This window comes from Grus americana, chromosome 5 (assembly GCF_028858705.1).
Source record: "Grus americana isolate bGruAme1 chromosome 5, bGruAme1.mat, whole genome shotgun sequence".
NCBI classification, from domain to species: domain Eukaryota; kingdom Metazoa; phylum Chordata; class Aves; order Gruiformes; family Gruidae; genus Grus; species Grus americana.
The window spans coordinates 15,298,316-15,322,118 of record NC_072856.1 but is presented as its reverse complement, the minus strand read 5'-3'; the positions used below and the strand labels follow the sequence as shown (position 1 = coordinate 15,322,118).

Below are 23,803 nucleotides of genomic sequence, written 5' to 3'. Positions count from 1 at the left end.
CTTTTCCCCATAGAAGCAGCTCGCCCCAGAGCCAGGGGTGGAAAAGGTTGGTCCTCGCTGCTTGCAGAGCCGGTCCTGAGCGAGCGCCTCTCTCGCAGGGGTTGTGACGTGCTGTCGCAAGACGGAGTGTTGCGGGGCCTGCTGTAGTCTCTGTTCTCTTGCATTGACGGGGGTCGGGGCTGGCTTGATTTTGTCTCTAGAGCCAGGATTGAGAAAAGCTTTAATGTCATCTTTGGGTTCATCTCTTGACACACAGGAGGTGTTTGGGAGGCTTTTGAAACCCTGGCTGATGGCTTATGCAAGATGTAACTCTAATGAAAGGAAGTAGCTGGTGACGTTTGGTTACAGTGAGTTGAACCACTCGGGGGGAAAAAGTTGACATCAGAGAAATCACTGCTAATTCTGTTTGTCGCTTGTATTGTCTGTATTGTTGGCTTTTCTGACTGCTTACCGCTTAGTTCAGCCTAAAGAGTTCTGCTGCGTCTCTGCTCTGCTGCTTCCGTTTTGTGCCTTTGAGCATCTTCTTCTCCTAGTACGGAACAGGATTTTGGCTTCTGCCCGGCAGGGTTGTAGTGCGTCCGCATGCGTGCGGCGGGGGGGTGTGAACACGTACACACGCACACTTGTTGATCCCATTCTCCTTTCATTTGGTGCTAAGCCACAGAATCTGAGGGACCGCTGCCAAGACGAGTACTAGAACTGGCTGCTCTGCTCTTTTTCCATGTCCTAACCTGGATGAGAGGCTGAGAGGGAAGGGAGCAGCATCTCGGGAGTGTACCTGTGTCCCCTGGCTCCCTCAAAGCCTTCTGTATGCCTGAGGACTCTTCAGTTGTCTTCACTGAATCCAGCTTAAAAGTGACTTGGCAAATGATTTTATACACGGATTATATTCAGGATCTGGGTAGTGGATCCATCAGTTGTCTGCTGAGCAAATTTGTTATCCTTTTTTTTTTTTTTTTTATGTCCAGTATCGATTTCTTATGTTAAGAACTCTTTTTGACAAAAAAAAGAAAAAAAATTTGGAAAGAGATGTTCTGTTACTGCATCCTTACAAACGGGTGACAATTAGTAGAATTTAGTGGCTGTAATGGAAAGGAGAAGACTTGGCCTCAATCAGTTAAGGATCAAACGCTTCACCTGCATTTGTTTTAAAGCTTTAGCAATAAATATGAGGGTGAAAAGGAGCCAGTACAGATTGTCAAACCTTCTGCAGTCTTTAACGTAGCTTGATACACTTTGTGTTAGGAACATTGGCTTATGGCAATGGTTTGAGAGAATTTCCCTGCAGGTCAAGGTGGGCAGTTGTGGAAAAGTTCAAAGCAAGGAACTTGTTTTTAGCTGAGCCCCCACATTGCTTGAGTGATGATACAAAACCCCTCTTCTAACATATGTTACTTTTCAGATCTTCCTGAGCTATGGACACCATAAATGGCACTGGATTTGGATAGATAATAGCACAAACTGTCAGTGTGCTCTCATTCTGCACCTGCACATCAAAATCAAATCAAATGAGATTAAACCACTAAGCATTTTGTTTCCCTAATGCTGTGTAAAAACTAAGGAAACTTTTATCTACCCATCGTGAGGCTGCACACCTGTGTACTACTCAGATATTTTTCTGAGGAAAAGTGCGGTTGAAGTGGCAGTCTTAAAAGCAAACAAAACCAACTTCTGCTTTGTCCCTTTGGTGAGGGTACCTTGACACATGTCCCTTCTCCGAATCCCCTGATGGCTTCCAAGAGACTGATGCAAATAACTGTGCCAGGCTTTGATTATGAGATATTGCACTGCCGCTTATTCTCTTTGTCTCCTGCAGTTTACAGAGGCAGCTTCAGTGCATAATTTAATCCCTGTTCTGGGGACTGTAGCAAATCCACAGAGATTTCTACCAACCGTCCTCTCTGGCATCAGAACAACATGTGCACATCTTCTTTGATGTGAATTCCCCAACCAGAGCCTTAGAAGGACCTGTAGCTTTGAAGCTGGCCTATAAATTGTGCTTTCAGGAATCAAGTTGTCAGCCTCTTCTTCAGGAAGAAAGGGAGAGTAAACTGTAAAGCAGTTGCATAAAGCTACAGGGTAACTTATAGATCCGGTTTTCTTGGCCTCAAAGAATTCCTGTACAATGTTGAGCAAGAGACCGATCCCTTTTTACCTGGCCTAGATAGTCTTTTTGGACTGCAGGACCTTGTGGGCAGTGGGGCTGTGATGGAACTCATCTTGAGGGGTTCCCTATTCCAGGGTAAATGGAAGGGGAACAGGCACACTGGGGCTTTCCACCTGTTCAAATGTCTTCAGTCTCCCAAAGCCAAATGCTGATCATGCACCTGCATTGACCTTCACGTAGGTAAATATTCAGTGGGGTTTAGAAACGGACGAAAAGTGTTACCAGACACGATGGTTGTTCCGTGACAGATCTAACTTTCAGCAGCTGTTTCCTGAGACACGTAGGAGTACGGGCAGACTGTACAGGCCTTTCTGTTGAGATGGAAATAAGCTGGTCTTTGAATTGAGGAATTTCAGTGCCCAAATCTTGTTTGAAAAGATAAATGCAGTTGCCTTCTTTATGATTCAGTGTCTGCTATCATCTCTGGGAGCTCCTTCCATGCCAATCTGAAAAAGCAAAGCTCTGCCTAGAGTCAAGAGACCAACCTTTATTTTTCATGTGCTCTCTGTCTCCAGTAAGTGTGAGCGCTGAAACCATTCTACTATCCATGCCACTGCTGCTGATGCTTTTATATCAAATGTGGCTAAAACAGACTCCTGAATTAAACCATTTACTGCACAGTCTACCCTGAACTAAATCAGCCTTACTCAGTACAAATGGAGGAGCTTCTCAGGCCGCTTCATAGATGAATCTGCAAGTTCTTAATGTTTACAAATGTTACACAGAAAAGAGACAGGATTGTGTAGTACTCTTCCTATTTTGAGCAGATGAATCTTAGGGCAGCATCATGAGTAAGTTGCACCAAACCTTATCAGATGTTCGCAATATTACGTGTCATGCTTTTGGGGAATGTGGGCTTGGTTTTTGGGTTTGGGGTTTTTGTTTTTGTGTTTGGTTTTTTTTTCAGGTCAGAGCTGTTACTAGAACAGCATATTTTTAGTTTATTTTTTTACCTTTGTGTGGTCTATTTTATTTATATTTGGAACTGATGGCCAAATCTGTTTTACAAGGCAGGAGGCTGTAATCAATTCGGGGCAGAGCTGAGCGGTCGAGGCCCCTGATGGTGCTCGCTGTGGCAGCCTGTTCCGTTGGCAGCGACCCACGCAGAGCCTGCCAGCTGGATCTGCTTCTCCTGGGTCTTTCCAGGCTGGTTGCACTGCAGAGAAAAGCCCTCAGGTGAGCTTTTACCACGTGCGCCCTTCGAGGCTACCGGGACAGCAGCAGGGCGCTCTGCCTGGCAGGGTGGGTCTTGGCAACGGATTCTGTCCCCTTCTGACAGCGAGTCTGTGGAGCCACAACACTGACGAGCACGTCCAGACAGCTGCAGGGATGGTGAGCAGCCACGGAAGGGAAGGTTGTGAGAGCAGCACTAGCTTCGGCACCAGGACAGGAAAGCAGAGCGGTTGGTGTCTATGCAGCATTTTGCAGCCTGCATCTTAATTTTGTAATTGCACTGAAGGCAATAAGCAGGCTAAAAGAATTTAACAGTGATGTGCTGGCTTAAGTGAAGCTTGAGTGTCTAAATAGGAAAAAACCCCTGGTATTAGTGTATGAGCAAAGTTAACCAGTTTATTTTTCAGGAAAACCTCTGTCTCTCCCAAGAGATAGAACAGCTTTCCTAAGTCATGGTGAGGTTTTCTTTCTTCACAATGTGCAAGGAACTTTAATTTTTGTCTATGTATTAGAAGCTTGTGGTATTGGGAAAACATAAAAATCCCTACAAATCCAGTGCAAATCACTGACCGTTAGTGGCTGCTATAATGTTGTTCTTGAAACTGAATGACTTTTTGAAAAATTTTGTGTTAAATGCAAATACAGTAAACCAGATTAATCAAAATCTACACTCAGCTTTTATTTACAATCATATTACTTTTATTTTTTCCATAAGGTAACTTATTCCAAGTCCTCCCCCAATAACTGCTGCTGCAATGTTTACATTCAATAACCCTATACAATGATAGTACATACTGCTGCTTTCACCTAAGCCAACTGGCTTGCAAACATCTGCCTGTCATAAATTGTACGCAGAAAGGGAAGATTCTCCACAAGCATCTGGAGTGTTTCTTGAAACACCGTTGTGGCAGAATGAGGCTGTACTAGAGATACAGGTCAGAGGTTCTGTTCTCCCAGCAAGGAGAGGCAGTTGATCTGTCTGACGTAGTAAGAGGAAACAAAGTCTAAAAAGTTCTGATATTTTGGTAATTACTTGAATACAATAAATTTGCAGAGGCATGGATGTGCTGAATTCTTGCTGGAAGGAGTTACTGGAACTCCTGACACTTTAAGCGTATTGACTTTACTTGAGAGGTACAACCTTTTTGTGATAATTGACTTAGACCTCCAAGTGATGCATGTATGGGGAGAAAAGGAAGAAGGGCTTGCATACTTAACTCTGTATTCTATATTTAAAAAAGCTAAATGATTTGTATATCCTTTTCATTATCAAAGTATATTTTCTCTTTCAAAGTAAACTGGTTTCTTCGGGAGGAGTTATTTTTAATAACAGCTCAGTGCTATAACCAGGAGCCAGTAATTCAAAAAATCACTCTTTTCTGCTGAAAGGTACAAAGAACTACAGCTTATCTCCCTCATAAAGCCAAAGAAGGAAGTGGAGCCTTCTGCTGTGTTACATGTTTCTAAACCATCTTCTCCTGTGCAACTGCTGTAGGACTTCAGCTGGCTACAGTGATTAATACTGTCACAAAAATGAGTGATTTCTCCTCTTAGCCCTGTCAACACTAGCATCTATAGACAAAAATCATTGTTTAAAGCTCTAGTACATCACAGAATAGTGCTGCTATTGGTATTTCACAACTAATGCAACATCCAGTAATTCACATGTAATCTTAATAGTTAAAAATTCAAGACTGGGGTACTAACTAAAGAAACCAACTAACATGAAGTTTCCTTATCTGGCATGGAACAAGGGGAGGGATAGTTTAGATAACATTCTAGAGATTGGGCAAGAACAAAAAGAATTTATTTTTCCATCCAGAATTTTATACACTTTACAAAAACCAGTAATACCACTGTGCCCATAAAAATGTTATCCATGGCAACGGAAAGCAAATACTACTTTTTGTCATCTAACGGGGTCTTTTTAAAATCATAATACAAAGATTTGTGCTGTAGCAGTCCTCCACTTTGCACGGTAACAATAAGGCTTACTGTACTTTAAATACAAAGCTGTTACATCTGCAGTTATGAACCACTGGCTTTAACAAACATCATTTTATAGTTGCTTTTTGCCTCTTTTTTGTTTTCTGGAACCTCAGCTTCATCATGTTTTTCAGCAGCTTGTAGCTCCTCTGCAGACTCCTCTTGCTCTGACTCAGAGCCACTTTCAGAGTCCTCTGAACTCTCTTCAGAGGAGTGTCCAGCAACGTCGTCTTGGTCTTCACTTTCCTGAAACTACAAGTTCAGATTATGAGACAGATTAAACCATTATTTCCTGGTAACTCCATTGCAGCTTTTACAATTTCTAAGTGAGAATGTTTCGCTTAACAGCTCCTTTCATTTTAGTACTAAACTGGGCAATGTTGCTAAATACAGGTCTTTAATATACAAATTATTAGACAGGAAGCCACTCCACTGAAGTGGTTAACCGTACCAACCGTGACGTACGTGGTTCTTATTTAGTTACAGCAGAAATCCTAAAGACACCATTAAATGAGTTTGAAAACTTTCAGATCACATCGGTTTAGTAATTTCTTACTTTGGTGTACAGCGCACATAAAGACACCTGAGTATTTGCCATGGAGTGAAACATAATGAAACTAACAGCTAGAACACCAAGAATGCACATTCATGACTGATCTTTGAAAATAAGTTTAGCGCAGTGCAGCGTGAGGAATGCTTAAGTAATCCAAAGATACCACTAACCACCACCCCAAAATAGCACTTTGCTCATGGTCCTAAAGAGCAAAGCCTCCATGGCTGTAATATTAAGAATTCCCAGCTCCGCACAAGTGGTTTTACTTGCTCTGGTTAGTAATTGGTGCTAAAGGTAGCACAAAACTAATTATTGCACCTTTCAATTGGCAGATGAAGACATGTTCCTAATAACCTAATTCTCTGGGGTTTTGTCATGCTTCTCTCCCTGCTCATCCCTATGGAATTCCTTGCGAGTACAAGACGAGTCAGGTGCCAGCTCACTGGAGGACCCCGTGCAGCAAATTTCCCTTTTCTGAGCCCTCTACAGCCACTTACTTTTCAGGACCACAGAGAGGTATGTGCCTCACTGCAACAAGAAGTTATGATTAATTAGCTCTCAGCAGCAATGCAGACGATTATCTTGCCTTCTTATGTATTCCTTGGCAACATCCTGATTTAATGTAATTGTTACTTTCTGTCCTAATCAGTCTTGACTGCTATGGAGCATTAAGTATGTCATATCACTTTTCAGAACAATGAGAAGCATCAATCACTTCCAGGCATCTAAACAGCCCCGACAGTGTACACAAACAGACGTCAAGCACCTGCAGTAAGTCTGTTCTTTAACCCAAACTGCCGAAGCTTGCCACTAGTTGTAGTAATTGGATTTTTAAACTGTGTATCGCCTTGGCTTAGCGAAGTGAAAGCCAAATCATTATAGAAATAAACAACTTACTACCTCACTGAAACCAAGTCCGCAATGGCGCCGGTTTCGTCCAGACATCGTGCTGTCCATGCTTTGTTGGTACTGAGACTCCAATTCTTCGTTCATTTTCTTGTCTTCTTCCCCTGCATTGTCCAGTGTACTTTGGTTATGGTTCATTCAAATTAACAAAGACATCAAATTACATGAAGTCACATTTTCAAAGTTTATCAATATATATGCGAAAAAATTTAAATTTAGCCATCTTAAACTACCAGATTGAGTATTACTGCATACAAAGCAATCTTATCAAGTGTGCAAGCAAAATTGCTTTGATACAAAGATGGGTTGGTAAGTTCTTAAGACCTGATGCATTCAGAGAGTTGTACTATACGCGGTGCATGTTCTGCTAAACACGGGAAACGTAACGAGTACAACTTCTCTGTGCTTCCTGCCAATACTGCAACATGTCACAGCAAGGAGAAAGTTTCTGACCTTCATAACGTGATTCCTATGATTAAACCAGGATTAATATATAGCAGCAGAAGTCAGGACAATACTACCGCTCTTGTTTGTAGAGCTGTATCTGAAACTATTACATGCATCCTGATGAATGATCAGGAGCAGTTACTACAGCTCTACATTTTTCCATCTTGAGGAATTAGCAGAAAAGCTAATTGTCATGAGCTACTTCTACATGCCCTTTACTTACTTGTTTGACTAAGTAAATAATCAGTTTTACTGAGAGAAAATATGGTCTAAAATACTTAAGACTCCTCTGTTCTTGTAAAAGGTAGGAATCTCTAATTCTGCCCTGACAGGCCTACAACACTCTAGTTTTTAATTTGCATCTCTGTAGAATTAAAAGCTTGTATTGCAAATTGCAAAAAAAAGTTTCCTTATCTGGAAGTTAGAGCTGTAAGTTATTATAAAAGGACAATAACTGTATGTTGCACAATGAATTGAAGTGTTAAGAAAATAGCTCTTCTGATTTTTTTTGTGAAAAAACAGCATCCTAACATTTTGCTAGTAACAAAGTGTTACTGATTCTTAATGACTCCTTTGGGGAAGCATCCTCTCCTTTCTAGGAAATTCAGATTTAAGGAAGTGATTCTCAGTCACTCTGCAAGATACCAGCAGAACCTGGAACCAATACTCAGGCTTCTTTTGGTGTTTTGGTCCATAGATAATTTTTCATCAACTGAAAAATTACTACTGGAGCCTATCGGGGAAAGAAGTTTCCTGGAACTCTGACAGTTGCTGTTCTAGACAGCTTTGTCAAAGCTTCTCTCAGACAGTCAAGCCCAGCTCGGTTTCAATGTACTTTGACTTACTACCTGAGCAAGCCTGATAAGAAGTTACCGTGGTCATACGTTACATGACATCAAATTACTACCAATTGCCAACGTGACCTTGCAGATCTTTTCAGCTTCTGCCCCATTGCTTTAAGGCAGAGATCTTTCAACAGGTAATTGGGGGGGGGGGGAGAAATCAACTCTGTTCCTTTCCATGCACAATGATTTAGAGGTTTGGATATCCATACCTGGCAGCAAGGAAGAAGTATAATACTGCTAGGTACCAATAGCACTAAAACTTTACTTTCTTATTTTGATAGCAAAATAAGACTGAGAACCTATATGCCCTGATTTCCAGGGCATTTGTACACAAGTGTAACTGACCGTCAAGTACTTTGCTGAACTTGGACTTCTGAAGGCAAGTACATGCAGTCAGAGAAACTGTTTGTCAATAATCTAACTAGAGAAATTAGCAACTTCTACAACTCCACAGCCTGACCTGTCTCCAATTTCAGCCACGAAATCTGAAATCCCTCCCTGCAACATCTAGGAAGCTCAAAATACTGGGATGTTCCTAAATAAGTTTTCGATTTCCAACTTTGTATCAGCTGTTGGATAAACTGACCTGTCCTGAAGTGAGAGGTTGATCTGTGGTCTCCGATAACAAGGCGGCCAGTATGTTCTTTCTAAAAGAAAAGGCAGTTTGTTTTGGAGCTTTAGGGTGCACTGACAGCTCTGCCAACATTCTGGAAATCTCAAATGGAAAAGGTTTGCTGTCAAACCTTGACAACCAACTGTAAAACTGTAAATTTCACTAGCTAACAAGTACTGCCTATTGACAAACTTGTTTCATCTTTGTTTCATTGAATTTTCTGAAAAAGATACCCCAACAACTACTCTTTGCTCTTCCCACACCCCAAAGCTGGTTCTATTTCATTCCAGTTTTTGCCACTCCAAAGATGAAGACAAACCATGCTAGTATGTCAGCTAAACAAGGAGGAATGGTGATCATCTGGTAAGAAAACTACACTATACAATAAACTACAATGCTGGACAAGCGTGAATTTAGGTTCTGACAATTTACTCTTTGGGTCTCTTTCTCTGGCACTATACAATAGTTCAGTCTGTGCATCTTATGATGATCCCACTTCTAAACTGGCCACAGTATCAGGTAAGGCCTTCACAGTGCTCATTAATTTCTTGGCTCAGTAGTTGCTCATTAACATATGTATCCCTATAGGCAAGAACTGGCATTACATAGAAAGCAGCATTAAACATCCAAGTAGACAATAAGATTAGTGGTAGTGGGATGTTTTAATAGGCTGTTGTATTCCTATCCACTAGGAAATACAAAATTTCACCTCTCTACTACAGTAAAATATTTTATCTTACAAAAATACTGTATTTAAGCAAAATAAGCTAGTACAAGTGAAATTCTTTTTCTTGAAGTTAAGTAGAATTGCAATACTAAAACAGTTTGTACATAGAAAAAGCACGATTATATTTTACAAGTTTTGCAGCATTTTTTGCAAAAAAGCACAGTAGAAATATTGCTTTAGAGCATTTTTCTCTTTAAAAATATTTCCTGGATTATTTAATTAGGTGTAGTATTTTGCTGTTTTAGTCTGTCAGCTAATTTTTTAAATTTTTTTTGTTCTAATGAGAGGGACTGTTGTAGACCTGGTGCACAGGTTTGTTACTTTGTAACAAGGCCTCTCTCTGAAGTGTCCACAAATAATTTTATTAGCTGGTCTGAAAGTATAAAGCTGTGGGGTGGGGAGGAAGTTGCAGAGCAGAGACTTGACAATTTCAGACCGATGCTTTGCGTTACACTGCCGCTGACATAACAGCTGTGTATGTGAAACCCAAATCTTCCTTAAAGGACAGTCCCAAAGCGAAATTGTCTTGTTCCTCAGGGAGCACCGCGGCCTGCGGCAAACCCCCTGGGGGACCGTTTCGTTGCATCGTAAATAGAAAACCCCACGCAGCCGCTCCCCGGGGCGGGGGGGGGGGGGGGGGGGGAGAGGAGATTCCTCTCGCTCGGGTCCCCGTGTGCCCGCCGGGGGTGGAGGGAGGGGGGCGGCCTCACCTTCCCAGCGCCCATCAGCCGCAGGAACTTCTGCTTCCGCTCCTCGTTGCCGAGGTCCGCCGCTTCCCAGCTACTGGAGCCCTGCGGGAGCACACGCTCACTGCGCCGGCCCGTCCCCTCCGCCGGGGCAGGCCCGCCGCCCCCCACCGCCCGCCACAGCCTCCCCCGTGCCGCCTCCGCCGGCCGTTGCCCCCCTGACGGCCGTCAGAGCGAGGAACGGGGCGGCCGGGAAGGCCGCGGCCTTCTCTGCGTTTCGCCGCGGGGCTCGGGCGGCGTACCGGGGGCGTACCGGGGCCTCACCGCCGCCTCCCTCCCGGCCTCCTCCTCCCCCCCCCCCCCCCGCCGCGCGGCCACCCTCAGACCCCGCGCCCATTTACATCGGGGGAGGCCGCTCGCTTGAGGCCGTGGTGGCCCTGAGACTCCCTGGCCGAGCTCATCGCTGCGGCTGAGTGACCGGGCCCCTCTGCCGCCTTCCTGCCGAAGCCTCTCCCTCGGCCAGCGGCGGGTCACAGCCCCGGGTCGGCCGCGAGGCGCGCCGGAACCGGTAGTTCTCGCCCGGCCCGTGGCGGCGCGGCGCGGCAGGCAAGGACTACCCGTCCCACAGGCCTCCGCGGCGGCGAGGGGCGTCTCTGCCCGCTGATTGGCAGGGGCGGGGGCGGTGCCGGGCTCCGCCTCCGGAAGGGGCGGGAGAGGCGGGCGGCTGGGTGTTCTCGCTCGCTCGCGCGCAGCAGCGGGGGAGGTGGGCGGGGCTTGTTGCTGCGTGTCCGTGGCTGAGGCGGCGTCGCAGCCGGTGATCGAGGCTTCGCCTCGGTGTGGCGTCAGGCGCGGCGCAGCTACCGGGCAGGCGTGAATTGCCGCTGGGGTAGCGTGGGGGGTGAGGGGCTCGCGGCCCCGGGGCTGCGCTTCTGCCGTCGTGTGAGCGCGGCCGGGCGGCGGCTTGCTCGGAGCGTGAGGTAATGCCCGCTGAGGGAAGGCGAGCTCTGGGCGCAGTCGAGCGTGCGAGCCGCCGGCGTGGAGGCGGCGACAGTCCCCTCCGGGGTGTGCTGCTGCCGGCGCCTCAGGTCGGGTGACGGTCGCCTGAGGGCGGCGGTAGCGCCCCCCGCCCCCTGCTCCTCGCCCCTCAGGTAGCGGCCGTAGTCGCGAGGGCACCGCGAGGTTCCCGCCACTTTCCTCATCTCCCGGCGCTGGGGAATCGGGAGGGAGATGAGGCGTCTCTCCCGCTTGTCCTCTTGGTCACCGGCCGTGTCCCGTCAGCTCTAGCCTGACCCCAAATCCCTCTCACCGCCGCACCCAAGTAACGCGGGGGGCTCCCCTCCCGCCCGCCGGTACTGGCACTTCTCGTGTGGAGAACGGCAGTTTGTGACCTGTGCCGAATGCAATGTTTGGAGCTCCGCATGTTCCCAGTTAACCCTACAGTTGCTCTGGCCGTTTGCTATCACTGTCCTTCCTGCAGTCCCATCTCCTCCGCATGTATGCTGTGTACAAAACAGAATTTCACTTACTACCCCCAAGTTGTGTTTTCTCACACGTCTGCCTCAGAGTTAGCTTAATCGGAATGGGTTGCCATTGAATGTTAATATTCTGGAGTTTTTGCTTTGATTTATTGGATGGCAAGATGCACAATCACATCGTTAGGTCTTCTCACCTTAATGTTAAGAAAAATCCCTTCTGTTTTAATTCCTCAATTACATAGTGACTTTGTCCCCATGATAAAGTTGTAGCAGTCCAATTAATGCCAGGAGGTTAAGATGTGCAAGCTGAAATGTGCAAATGGTGTTGGCCAATTCATATTGCAGCTTAAACCTGACTAGCTTAAGGTTAAAGTTGGTTTCTTAAGCATTTTTGAAATTAAAATGAGGTGAACTACTTGAGATGAAAACAGGTATGAGCACGCATAAGTGTATATAGTCATATTGAAACTTCCTTAACAACTACTTTAAAACAAATTATTGCAATTTTTTTCTTTTAGTCAAAGAGTTAAAGTTAGTGACTTAATGATATCTTTTTGGAGTGGTTGTCAGTCTGTACATTCATGATGTCCATGTGCATAAAGGCAGTCACCTCAGCCATGGACTTTTCATCTCCAGCAGTACCCATAAGTTACGTGTGCTTGTTCTCTCAATCTTCTGGTGTGCTTTGCATGTACAGCATAGGTGGTCAGAATATGCCCCAAATCTTTAGTTCTCAATAGCTGGCTTGAACCTGAACTTTCTTTGCACTTGCAGTGATCTAAGCTGCATTTCTTTGCATCTACTTATCTTTAGTGGTTTGGCTTTCTTCTAATCACTAGTTTTGGGGAGGGTTTTTTTGTCACTACAACTATTAAACATTTTGGATTTGAGCCAGTAAGTCTATCCACCCACCTGTCTAGCTGTGTGTTCCATCAAGGAAATTTTTGGATTTTGAAGGTTAGAGGGAAGGAAGGACAAGGTAGGCTATGCCTGCTAATGCCAGTAGTCATCTGCAAGGCAAGAAGACTACACTCTTCAAAGAGTGATTAGGGGCAAACATAATATTGAAAACAGTACATAGGTCTACACACAGTGTAAAGATGCTGATGGACAACACATAAAGGAAGCGTGTTCAGTTCCTTGCAAGTAACTTCTCTTTATGCTGAAGCAGCTTGGTGGTGGTGGTGGTGCTGGTGAGTCCTGGTCCATTAACTCACTTTTAGCTGAGGTGATCAGCCTGTTGGTCACAGCTGGGTCTGGCTTTCAAACAGTTTGGGGAAGATCCTGCAGTGGCTACCTTTGGTTTCTGCATGTAGTTTTCCTGTGCTTTCCCTGTAGTGAATGAAAAGTACCTATAGGGCTTCTCTGAACTATATTTGAGAGGAATCTTTGTGCTTGGGGACTGAAGTGCTCCTAGCTAAGTTTGTCTTTATGAATTTCCTCCTTACAGATCTAAAAATGTGTCATTACAATGTTTTTTGTGAGTATGGCAATTAAGCTCTTCAGGCACTTTGATACTTCTAAACATTTTCCCTGAGCCTTGTTATTCAGATGTCACCCATCGTTCTTTTGTAGGACTGAAATACAGTGAAAGAAGAGTTGATAAAACAATATTCTGGAAGATGGAGCACAAAAATTCAGCAAATCTAATGATGTAGAGATGTGCTGGTATAGCCCTTTCACTCCTGGGTAGGTAGATTCAGAGTTAAAGACATATGTAGAATATAATTATTTTAAATTATTATTTATACAGAACAGCACTAAGATAGTGAAGTTTAAATTCATGTTCACATATATTGCACTGCTCGAGTGTGCAAAATCAAACAGAAAGGCACAGATGTTACACCTGCTATCTGCAACTCCTGTAGTTATTGTTTGACAATGATGAAGAGCAGAAGGGAGCATTAATATGAAAGCATGTTGTACTTACAAATTTAACCTCATCTTAATGTATTTAAATGTATAGAATATTATATAATGACTGTAATAGTGGATTAAATTAAATTTCAGTATTAAAAAATTTATTTCTAACAGAAGGAGAATAAAAATGCAAAAAATGTAAAAATAACATCACTTTTTTTTTTAAATTAAAAAACTCAATTTTTCGAGGAGTATCTAGCCGCATTTTTGGTCTGTTAACTTAATAGGAATTGTGGTAATCTAATACCAGCGAAATTGTACCTTTTCTGTTTTTCTAAGTTAAGCTTTTATTACAGTTTCTGTACTGTTATGCCTAAAGACCTGTTCCTTAATAAAAACAAGTGTGAAATTTTAGTTTCATGGCTATGGTTCCCTTATGGGACAAATTGAGAAGGTTTGCCTTTAGAGAAAAAAAAAGTGCAGGAAAATGAGACTGTTAGGCTCTAAATCAGCTATGATAATTGGGTCTTAGTTGTGGCTTACTGTTAAATTAAAGTCTTTTTTAAGACAACTGAAATGTACTAATATTTATATGGCTGACTAATGGTTTGATAATTTTGGTGGTGTTTACATTTTGAATAATGATGTGCTGATGATATTTTAGTGAGAGGCTTTTACACTTTTTTTTCCCTTAGTTTATTGCTCACTTGGGATAAAAATGCTCTGGGTTTTTTTGCAGAAAAGAAGTACCTTAATAAACAAATACATCCCTAGCATTAAATGGCATCCATCTACTTATGGGGTAATTTAAAAATGTAGTGATCTGACTGCTAACAAAAATGTGGCTTCTCTCAGTAGCAGACTGGTTATGTAAAGGTTTCACTTATCTTTATGGAGATACTACAGATAATTCTGAAGATGTGCGACTCGTGAGTTTTACATAATTCCAGTAACACTAGTAAATGATAAGACAGGAGTTCTGAAAGTCTGGTCATGCTAGGATTCAATGTTATATTTGCTGTATTCTTTTGAACAACTGAGAAATATAATGATTCTCAGGAGAACAAGACATTGGGTTTGTAAGAAGAAACCTGTCTTCTCCAATCTCTGAGACTGTTTTAGAATATAAATGGAACAGTAGGTAGCTCTCTGTGTAGAGGTAGGGTAGATTAAAGTAGAACTAGGTCTGACAGCCAAATGAATTTTTTCATTGTGGAATGTGATAAGGATGTCTTTGCCACGCAATGACTGACTAAGCTGCAGTAATAAAACTATCACACGGTGACCAAGATATTGGACAGCCCTGGCTTGGAAGCCATGGATTCAGAATTGAATCTTCCCCTGTTACAGTTCTGGCTCCACCCAAGACTAAGTGGCCTTTTGCAAATTATCTCACCTTTCTGCTTTATCTGTGAAATTAGGGTAATATATCTACATGCCAGTGTTAAGAATTAATTAAGGGTTGCACAGTGTGTGTTCATAGCAATGTATAAGTGCTAAATATTAGTTGTAATGTAATTGGACTACTGTAATTTATAATATGCTAACTGACATTGGCGTATAAAATAGGATCAACCTCTTCTCAAGTGCTGTATAATTTTTAATTGTTACTAATGAACTTCTGATACTCAAAGTAACTATCGCTGTGAGACGGAATGCTGCCAGTATCTGGAAAGCTTAACAAGGAAACTACTGATTTTTTTAGCTTGAAATGAAAAAAACAGTATGTGTGTACACATACGCTTACTTAAAGTGCACAGTTTAAATTAAATTTGGTTTAGGCAGAAAGCTTTATTTCTTTTTAAATGGAAACAGGACATTACCCTAGCATTTCAAAACTGTTTTATCTCTTTCAGCATATTTGAAGCTGAAAATGCTTCCTGTTTTCTGACCAGCTTTGCTTAGTAGTTGTCACTGCAATACATAGAGGTTGCTACTGAGAAGAGTGGAAAATATTCTGTATATCACTGGAGGTGGGGAAAGAAATTTTTTTATTGAAATCTGACTTATGCAACATACTTACGCAGTGTGTTTTAGTGGCCTGATATCTCCCAAAAGTTCAATTCTAAGCTCTTGCTAAGTTTTGTTTTCAGGCGTTGGAAGAAGGAGACACAAGCTAAGAGCAAACAAAGAGATGTCAACAGAAGGATTGCTGAGAAGGGAGCATCAGTTGAGGGAAGGTAGTCATAGCTGTTAACATTTAAAAAGCCCTTTCAAGGACTAACAAAATAAAGGATAGAGATGTCCTCATCCTGAAATGGCTTTTATATTTCTGAACCTGTTATAAAAGCTTTTCTTAGAACACTTCCCTTCTAAAACCAAAATAGTTTCTATCATAAACAAGACAGGCAGCACATCAATAGAAAGACTATCTTCACTTTTATTTCTGGGCTAGCAGAACAGGCCATTATTCAATATCACAGAAAAAAGAATTGTTACCCTGGTTTAACAAATGAAGAAAACAAAGAATGGAGAAGTGATGTCCTTGAACCTAGCACTGTGCAGGCTTCCAGTACCATTGCATGTATTAGGCTTTGTCCTCAATACAAAGATTTAAAAAAAAAATGCCAATTTTTTTAATATCATAAAAGGTACGTTAGGACACCTTTCTCTAGGTACAGTTCTAGTGGAGACAGGAACCAGGTAGTTTTTGTATCAGTATAGCCAGTCAAGGCCAACCGTATATCTCTTACTTGGAGTTGATGTGAACCAGCTACATCAAAATAAGGAAATATAGTTTTTTGCTTCCTCTAAGATTTTAGATCATATTAGGCTGACTAGGCCTCTTCATGTACAGTGCTAGAATGTTGTACCTGAGTAAAAATTATTTTTATTGCAATGAAGATACAGCTTTATATGTCTCACTTCTTTTCCTTCTTTTTCTTTTGTGCTTGCTAACGCATAAAAGCACCAATAAAGACAAGACATTTCACAGAAAGTATCTGCCAAATTCAATTCTACTGTGAGTCTGAATGATGAGGCAAAATCTTCAGTATTATCAAAATGAATTGGGTTTGTGTAGAGTGAAAACTCACTAGTTCCTTTCTTTGGTATATCTTCTGTTTCATCCATCTGTAGTAAAGCAGAATACTTTAAGGAAAGGGAATCTAACATTTCCATCTGTTTCTCTTAGGGAATTTAAGTAAGTTATCAGGTAATTTGAAAATGGCATGGAAAAGCCACTCCTTAATCTATTTCAGTGACTAACACTTTGCTGAAAAAGATTGAACAAAATTAACATTGTCCTTTTTTGAGTCATGTGGTGCTGTGAAAGCCAAAGTCTCTGAAGTCAGTTGAAAGTTGTCTGTACATAGAATTTGTCTCTTCATATAATTATTCCTGTTCCTAACACCTTTGAATCTTTTACTGTATGGGCAAAGAGAAATTAGAAGGAAATGTGATTGGAATAGGAAAAACAGTGGCTCTGTATGTTCTCTTTCCTAACCTTGTACAATTGTAGTAGTTGCTCCTCCCTAGGGACTTCAGTAACATTTGTGGAAGTGGTCAGTGGAAACAAATAAGAAATAACACCAGGTATCTTTATACTGCTGGTTTTCCCTTGATCTAAAATGAATTGGGAAAGATTTTAAAGGTGTGATAAAAATGGGTGTGTTAAAATGCTGATATATGTGCATAGCTCCCAAGTCAGAGTCCTTTTTGAAAAGAAATGTTTCTGCTTAACTTTCATCATCAGTGGAGCACATAGACTTTTCATATGCACCCGATGTCCAAATAAACTCTGAAGATTTTTCTTTTCTGACAACATCTGCATGTCCGTGATAGAGCTATATCACAATACTGTCTGCTGCCACTGTGTAAGAAAGATTTTTCCTCCTGCAAAAACATTTTCATTAGTTTGTGTCCTGACAGTATATGTTTCAAATATGTGATCATTCATTACCCCTCCTATTTACAGGAGCCTATAAGAAGATGAATCAGGCCCATTGTAGCCAGTTTGTGTGTGTTCTGGTGACTTGTTTTACTTAAAACGTAAGCAGCATGTCTCCTTGGCAATGCTGATTTTTGCTCATTTTAGCTACTGGAAGGTCTTTACTGTAGAAAAGGACATACAACTACATATTTGCTTTGTCCGTGTACTGGGCTCATGGATTATTAATTGTGTATCAGTCACAGCCTATTGGCTTTGAGTGACTGCAATAAACACAAAAATAAAAGGGAAATTCATTACCCTCTTTTACCTGTTTAACACCAACAACTTATTTCTTGCATCAGGTCTTTAAAATTAATGTAGTGATCTTTTCAAGCTATACACTGTATTAATAAACTGTAAACTATCTGGCAACTTTGCTAAGAACCTACTGTGCACTCTGCCTATACTGAAGTTGACTTTACCATTTTGATATTCATTCTCTTACAATAAATGACATTAATTTGCAGGTGCAGTACTACAGCGATTTATGTACATTTTGACTTTGAGCACAGAAATTTGTAGCCCAAGCATCAGGATATTTTTAATAGTCTGAAATGATGAATTTTAAATAATTTAATCTAGGCATGAAAGATCATGTCCCCTTAGTATCGTATTTATGATAGGTCTGAGACTGTCATGGATTTGTGGTATCCTGCCTAGAGGCAGTACAGTGTCCTTTACATTAGGACAGTGGTTGTGACATACAGGCACAGTGTGTCAGGAAGAAAAATATGTTGTTCTACTGACTTTATGCCACCTTCCTAGTTTTTCTGGGGGCATAACAGGTGCCTTTTTCTGTTTTAAGTAATGGATTATTTCTAAAGCATTTGGGATCCAAAGTGGGAAGGCTTAGTATAAATGCCATGTATAATGCTGTTAATTTACTAGAAGTAAGTTCTATACAAAAGAGTGAAACCTTTGAACGAAAAGCTGAGAAAAGCAAATGTAAGGCTGTATGCTGTGTCTAAATAGTTCAGCGAGTGCCTAGAGTGCACTACACATAAATGCTCCTGTATGTGTTAAAAGTGGTATGTGTATCACACAAAATCATATAATGCGTATCATAGAAACATAGAATTATGTGGATTGGAAAGGACCGCCAGGGGTCATCTAGTCCTACTTCTTGCTCGATGCAGGTCCAATTAGAGCAGGTTGCACAGGGCCATCTCCAGTCAAGTTGGAATATCTCCAAGGATGCTGATGCCACAGTGTTTCTTGGCAACCTGGCCCAGTGTTTGACCACCCTCAAGGTATTTTTTTTTCTTTATATTGAATTGGAATTTCCCATATTTCAGCTTGTGTCCATTGCCTCTTATGTCACTGCACACCTCTGTGAGGAGCCTTATTCCATGTTCCCTACACCCTCTCACTGGGCAGCTGCAGGCAGCAATAAGCTCTCACCTTCACCTGCTGTTTCCCAGGATGCGCAAATCCAGTTCTCTCAACTTCTTGTGTATCATGCTGCAGCCTCCTAGTTGTCTTGGTGTCTCTGCCGGACTTGCTCTACTGTTTCAATATCTGTCTTGTACTGGGAAGACCAGGGCTGGAAACATTGCTTCTGATGCAGCCTCACAAGTGCCAGAAAGAGGGAAATTATCAGGTCCCTCAATCTGCCGGCAACGCTCCTGTTAAAACAGCCCAGGATGCTGTTGGCCGCCTTTGCTGCCAGGGCACACTGCTGGCTCATGATCAGCTTGCTGTCCACAGGGACCTCCATTTTTTTTCTTGCAAATAGGCTTTCTAGCCAGTTGGCCCCCAGCCTGTACTGTGGCATGGGGTTATTCCATCTCAGATGCAGGACTCTGCATCTTAATGTATTGAATTATAATTATAGAATTCAATGTATTGAGTTATAATTTTGTGCTAGTAAGAATTAATAGCTTTGAGTTTGTCATTTGGGAATAGCAGTGGCATGCCTTCTGAATAGCCTAAATAATGCAGAATTATGCATAATGTGACTCTCATTTTTGGATAGTCAGTTTAACAAAATCACCTAAAGCTGATGATATATGAGGTGCATCCTGGGATAAATAAATTACAGAAATCATAGTAAATTGCCAAAGAAGGGATAGTGAATTGTTTCCTGAAAGCAGATAATTTTTTAGACTAGCTGTGCTTCATTTTTGGTTTGTACATTTATAAATAAAGTAGGCTATGCTAATTTGAAAGCAAAACCAACACTACTTTGTGGTTATTTTGTTTATTGATCAACTGAATATTTAACTCTTCTTGTTAGATTAATTTAGTGTGGAATATTTTCATTAAAGAAAGAGTTCAAATTATACTTTATTCTAAGGATATTGAAGCACCATTTAATATCCAGTGTTGCCATTGTATGTTGAATGGGTTTTGTATAATGGTTGTTCGTGAATAGTGTGCTTTCATGTGTACATAAATTCTCAAACTAAAAGCTAACTTAACTTTTTCTATCATGTGTCAATTTTTATAATAAAATCTTTTATTATAACTTAAGAATTTTAGAATTATTTGAACACTTTGGTGATTGATAACAAGTGGGTTTAGTTTGGGTTTTTTGACAGTCATAATGAAGGTAGTTTTCTTTGCGTTGTTAGCAAACCCCCTTAGAGGTAACACAAATCTTTACTTATGTCTTTCCCTCACTGTTAATTCATTTGCCCTTTTTAAGAATCTTGGAATTTGTCAGAAATGAGTCTGGGAGGATGAATTCAACAGATCTCTGTCCATGGTCTGTTGCAGCTTTCTCAAAAGGGCTGTATGTCTGCAATGTTAGGAAAATTCGGCGTATTGTAAATTAAGCCTCAGTGCTGAAGACTCTCAGCTAGGAGACGTTATACAGAAAACCAGAATTTCTGGTGCTGCCTATGATTTTCAGCTGATGACCCCCTTTGCTAATGAAGCATGCAATCCTAATTTGGCATGGGTCAGAGGTAGGATGATTTTCTTGCAGGTGAAATGTCGTTTGCCACATTTTGCAGAGTATTAGTCTGAACCTATATTTGGTTGGCACCTGTGCTCCAAAACTGGCATCCCACCTTGTGAGAAGGCAGAATGCCACTCTGACAGATGGGGAGGAATGCAAGCATGCCAGCAAACCAGTGTATGCATCAAGGGGTCACATTTCTCTCCAGGAATGTTGAAATACCGGTACATGCAGAGCTTCTGTATCTGAGGCACACGTGTTTCTTGGCAACGACCAAAGTTCCTGCTGAATATCTTGGCACAGTACGTAAGGAAGCTTAGTGAATTTTCATGGCTTTCATAGGGCTTCTACACCATGGGAGCCTACATATAATTTCTGCTAAGAATGGCCCTATGAATATAAACAGAAGAGGGAATATATTTTGCAAATTATTCTTTCTTATTAATAGATTAAGAAGTGTTAAAATGCCATCATAGCTTTCATGGATGATGATTCTTTTGATTAGTTAATGGCTGGTTTATCCTGGTCTGAGAGCAATAGAACGTGTGGTTTGGCAATCAACCCAAAATGTGAATATCACAGCTTAAACTTCTACCATTTCTTTTTCGTACTTTATATTATTTTAACTTAAAAGTAAATTCTGGAATCCCATCGCACTTTTGTACTTCATCAAGAAATTAAGTTTTTTCTGTGTTCCCCAAAATGATACAACGTATTAAAATTAACTCTGGGGCATTCCTTTCTTTTGCTGAAGGTAATTCTGAATGGTTTATTTCAGTGTTTTTACTTTTTTTTCCTCCAGAATTACTGTAAAGCTTTTCTATTTCATCCATTACAGCACAGTGTTTTTCACATTTGAATAGCTGCATCAACATGAATCCTTTATAAGGACCTTAAAAACAAACTTTGCCAAGTCCCAGAATACAGAAGCTAATTCACATCCCAATACTCAGCTGCCTCATGAATAAAGGAGAGTCTGTGCCTGACACTTTGAAGCTGTAGCTGTTAAACCATACAGACTATTTACCTCAATAAATCATTATAAGAAACTAAGGTACAATTATACCCACAGAGAAATAGAATTCAAAACACTGATTTATGTGGTTCAGTGCCTGTTCCCTTTTCCATCATGTTTTGAATTTTATGCATGTTTGTCATCTTTGGCTGCTTCCATGTATCTTTAAACTAATGGGTCTTGCTTTTTTAGCATTCCTCATTAGGTTTGTTATTTTACTTTGACATACAGACATGATTTGCACGCCGCACAAAGTTTTGCATTTAAAATTAACTATCTAATTTCTTATGCTATGGACCAAAAATGGAAAACGTGAGTAATTTGTTTAAACTAACATATACCCTTCTCTGGTTAATTTGTGACCATCTAAGCTGAAATTCCATATTAGTTAAGAATTTTTTTGGTGCTTATTTGTGGGATCTGAAGAGAGACCACTATACAAAGGAATCTGTCATTGTGCTTTTCAGAAAATGCCTGCTAATCTATAGGGTTATCATAAAGAGATGGAAGCCATGTGAAATTACATTGAGTTAGTTCCTCAATTTCTTTATCCCTTGAAGAGGCAAAATGAATCTAAAAGATAAAAATTAAATAAAATGAAAGTGCTGGCTCAGAGGAAGGAATGGCACTGAAACCGACAAATAATTCCATATGAAATGGTAGAAGTAAGGTAAATATATCTAGCAAGTGAAGTCTGAGAGCAGCCACAGACTCTGTTAGGCCACCCAGGCCTTTAAGAGCATGCAGTGTTGTCCTGCAGAGCAACAGGGTGGGGAGTGATTTAATAACCAATAAATGTCCCTTAATAAAACTTCAGAAGGTTACAAAATATTTAAAAGGAGATTTTAAATATGAACAATAGTAAATATACTACAGTTCCAAATGCTTTATGCCTTGCTAATAACTTTCAGTGCTGCCGTTTAGGTGGATCTAAACAGTCCTGAGTGAGGGTATGTCCTGCAACCTGCCTGATCCCAGTGGTGTGGATTAAAGTAGCACTCGTCTGCACTGTTGAGAGGGAGTTATAAATCCATTGTTATTTCCGAAGTGATTTATAGCATGAAAGTTTTTGGACCGTATGTAACATTCATATATCTAGTTAAAAAAGATGTGTCTGTTGAAGACAGGTTTGGCCATTTCAGACTATTTTTGCTTTACAGTGGATAACAGAGTGAGAAGCCTAAATGCTCATCTGTAAGTCTATCTGTATTTTCATTAATTTACATTGAATTTCATAAGATATTCAATTCATACATGAGTATGCATATATACTCTCTCTATAATACATGAGTAACAGCACACGATCTTTTGCACACACTCTGTCATTGGCATGTATACCTCACCCTTACACTTTGGGTTTTGTGTTTTGAGGGTTTTTTTTTTGCTGAATCTACAGGCATTTGGTGAGGAAATAATATACCTAAAAATTTCCATATGCAAAGTTATTTATCCAAAATTGAAAAGTCATATAGGATATTCCATAACCTGTTGCCCAGTATTCCAGGAGTCCATAACATACTGCTTTTACTGTCTGATAGCATTTAAAATGTTTCTGTCATTATATCCATGTAGTTAATAATGTTTTTATGCTACTGAAGTAGAGGTTTGCTTAGAAATATTGATGGTGGTGGAATTTAACAAATCTGTGGATATAGCATTCTACTATCACCTATTGTGATTGTGCAATGTGAGACTGCTTATCCAGACGTAGAGGGACAAAGTTTAGGAATCTGGTAGCAGAAAAGCCAGACACTTACCTCCAGAAGAAATAGATATATTTATGTTCATTATCAAATGTATTTCAATTTCTGACAGAAACACATCTGCAATGTCTGTATCTCAGAAAATATTGGCTGATTTCAATAGCATTTGACAGTGGGGCAGTGTCTGTAATGTTTCAAGTTTTTATGAGCTTTGGAAAAACTGGTAACTAGATAGGGAAGGAGAGTGATCCAAAGTGTTCCTCTGTGCAGCTAATACTGCAGAGGGAATGCAGCGGTATCTATAGCCAACCAGGCAGCTTGCCTTCATTTCTGTATGAATCATGTGTTGCATCTTGCCCAGCTCCTAGCTGAGCACCCAGCTGCGTTCCCTGGTGAAGCGCTAAAGGGAACCAGAGCTCGTGCTGTTATCCGTGGTCAGGGGAAAGTGGAGGGAGAGGCTACAGGACGTACATGCAGCAAATGGCAAGTATTGCGGTTGGATCCACGTGTGACGTAGCACAAATCAAGTGGTAGCCACACTATGAACATTGCCATTGCTTACAGAGCAATTTGTTCATTAAAATTATTTATATCTGTTGAAATTCCATTAATGAGACTACATATTCTAGGGCTTTGTAATACCTTAATTTTATTTTTCCTCTGGTCTTAGTGCCCTAGAATGGAGATCCTTGCTCAATTATAAAAATAGCAATGTCAACAATGATTAAAGTTTCTTATTAGATATTTCCATTAAGAAAATTTCAAATTATTAATGTTTCACATTGTTTTTATAGTTCAGTGCCAGTACTACCAT

The 23,803-nt window shown here is 41.0% G+C and overlaps 1 protein-coding gene across 1 annotated transcript; it reads right to left on the bottom strand.

Moving 5' to 3' along the window:
• Positions 1-4,016: 4,016 nt before the first annotated feature.
• Positions 4,017-10,679, bottom strand: C5H11orf58 (chromosome 5 C11orf58 homolog). Its single transcript, XM_054827510.1, has 5 exons — positions 10,505-10,679; positions 10,128-10,208; positions 8,664-8,724; positions 6,780-6,889; positions 4,017-5,578 (listed from the first exon to the last, which is right to left on the bottom strand). Exons 1-5 carry the CDS (start codon positions 10,562-10,564, stop codon positions 5,369-5,371), a joined length of 522 nt encoding a protein of 173 aa, XP_054683485.1. The 5' UTR covers positions 10,565-10,679; the 3' UTR covers positions 4,017-5,368.
• Positions 10,680-23,803: the final 13,124 nt, after the last annotated feature.

Bases quoted from the DNA above. Each gene is read 5' to 3' on its own strand.
- C5H11orf58 (XM_054827510.1), bottom strand. From the start codon at position 10,564: ATGAGCTCGGCCAGGGAGTCTCAGGGCCACCACGGCCTCAAGCGAGCG. The intron at 10,209-10,504 runs GTAAATGGGCGC...GTGCTCCCGCAG, and splicing joins AGCGAGCGGCCTCCCCCGAT to GGCTCCAGTAGCTGGGAAGC. The intron at 5,579-6,779 runs GTAGTAAGTTGT...CTGAACTTGTAG, and splicing joins GCGGACTTGGTTTCAGTGAG to TTTCAGGAAAGTGAAGACCA.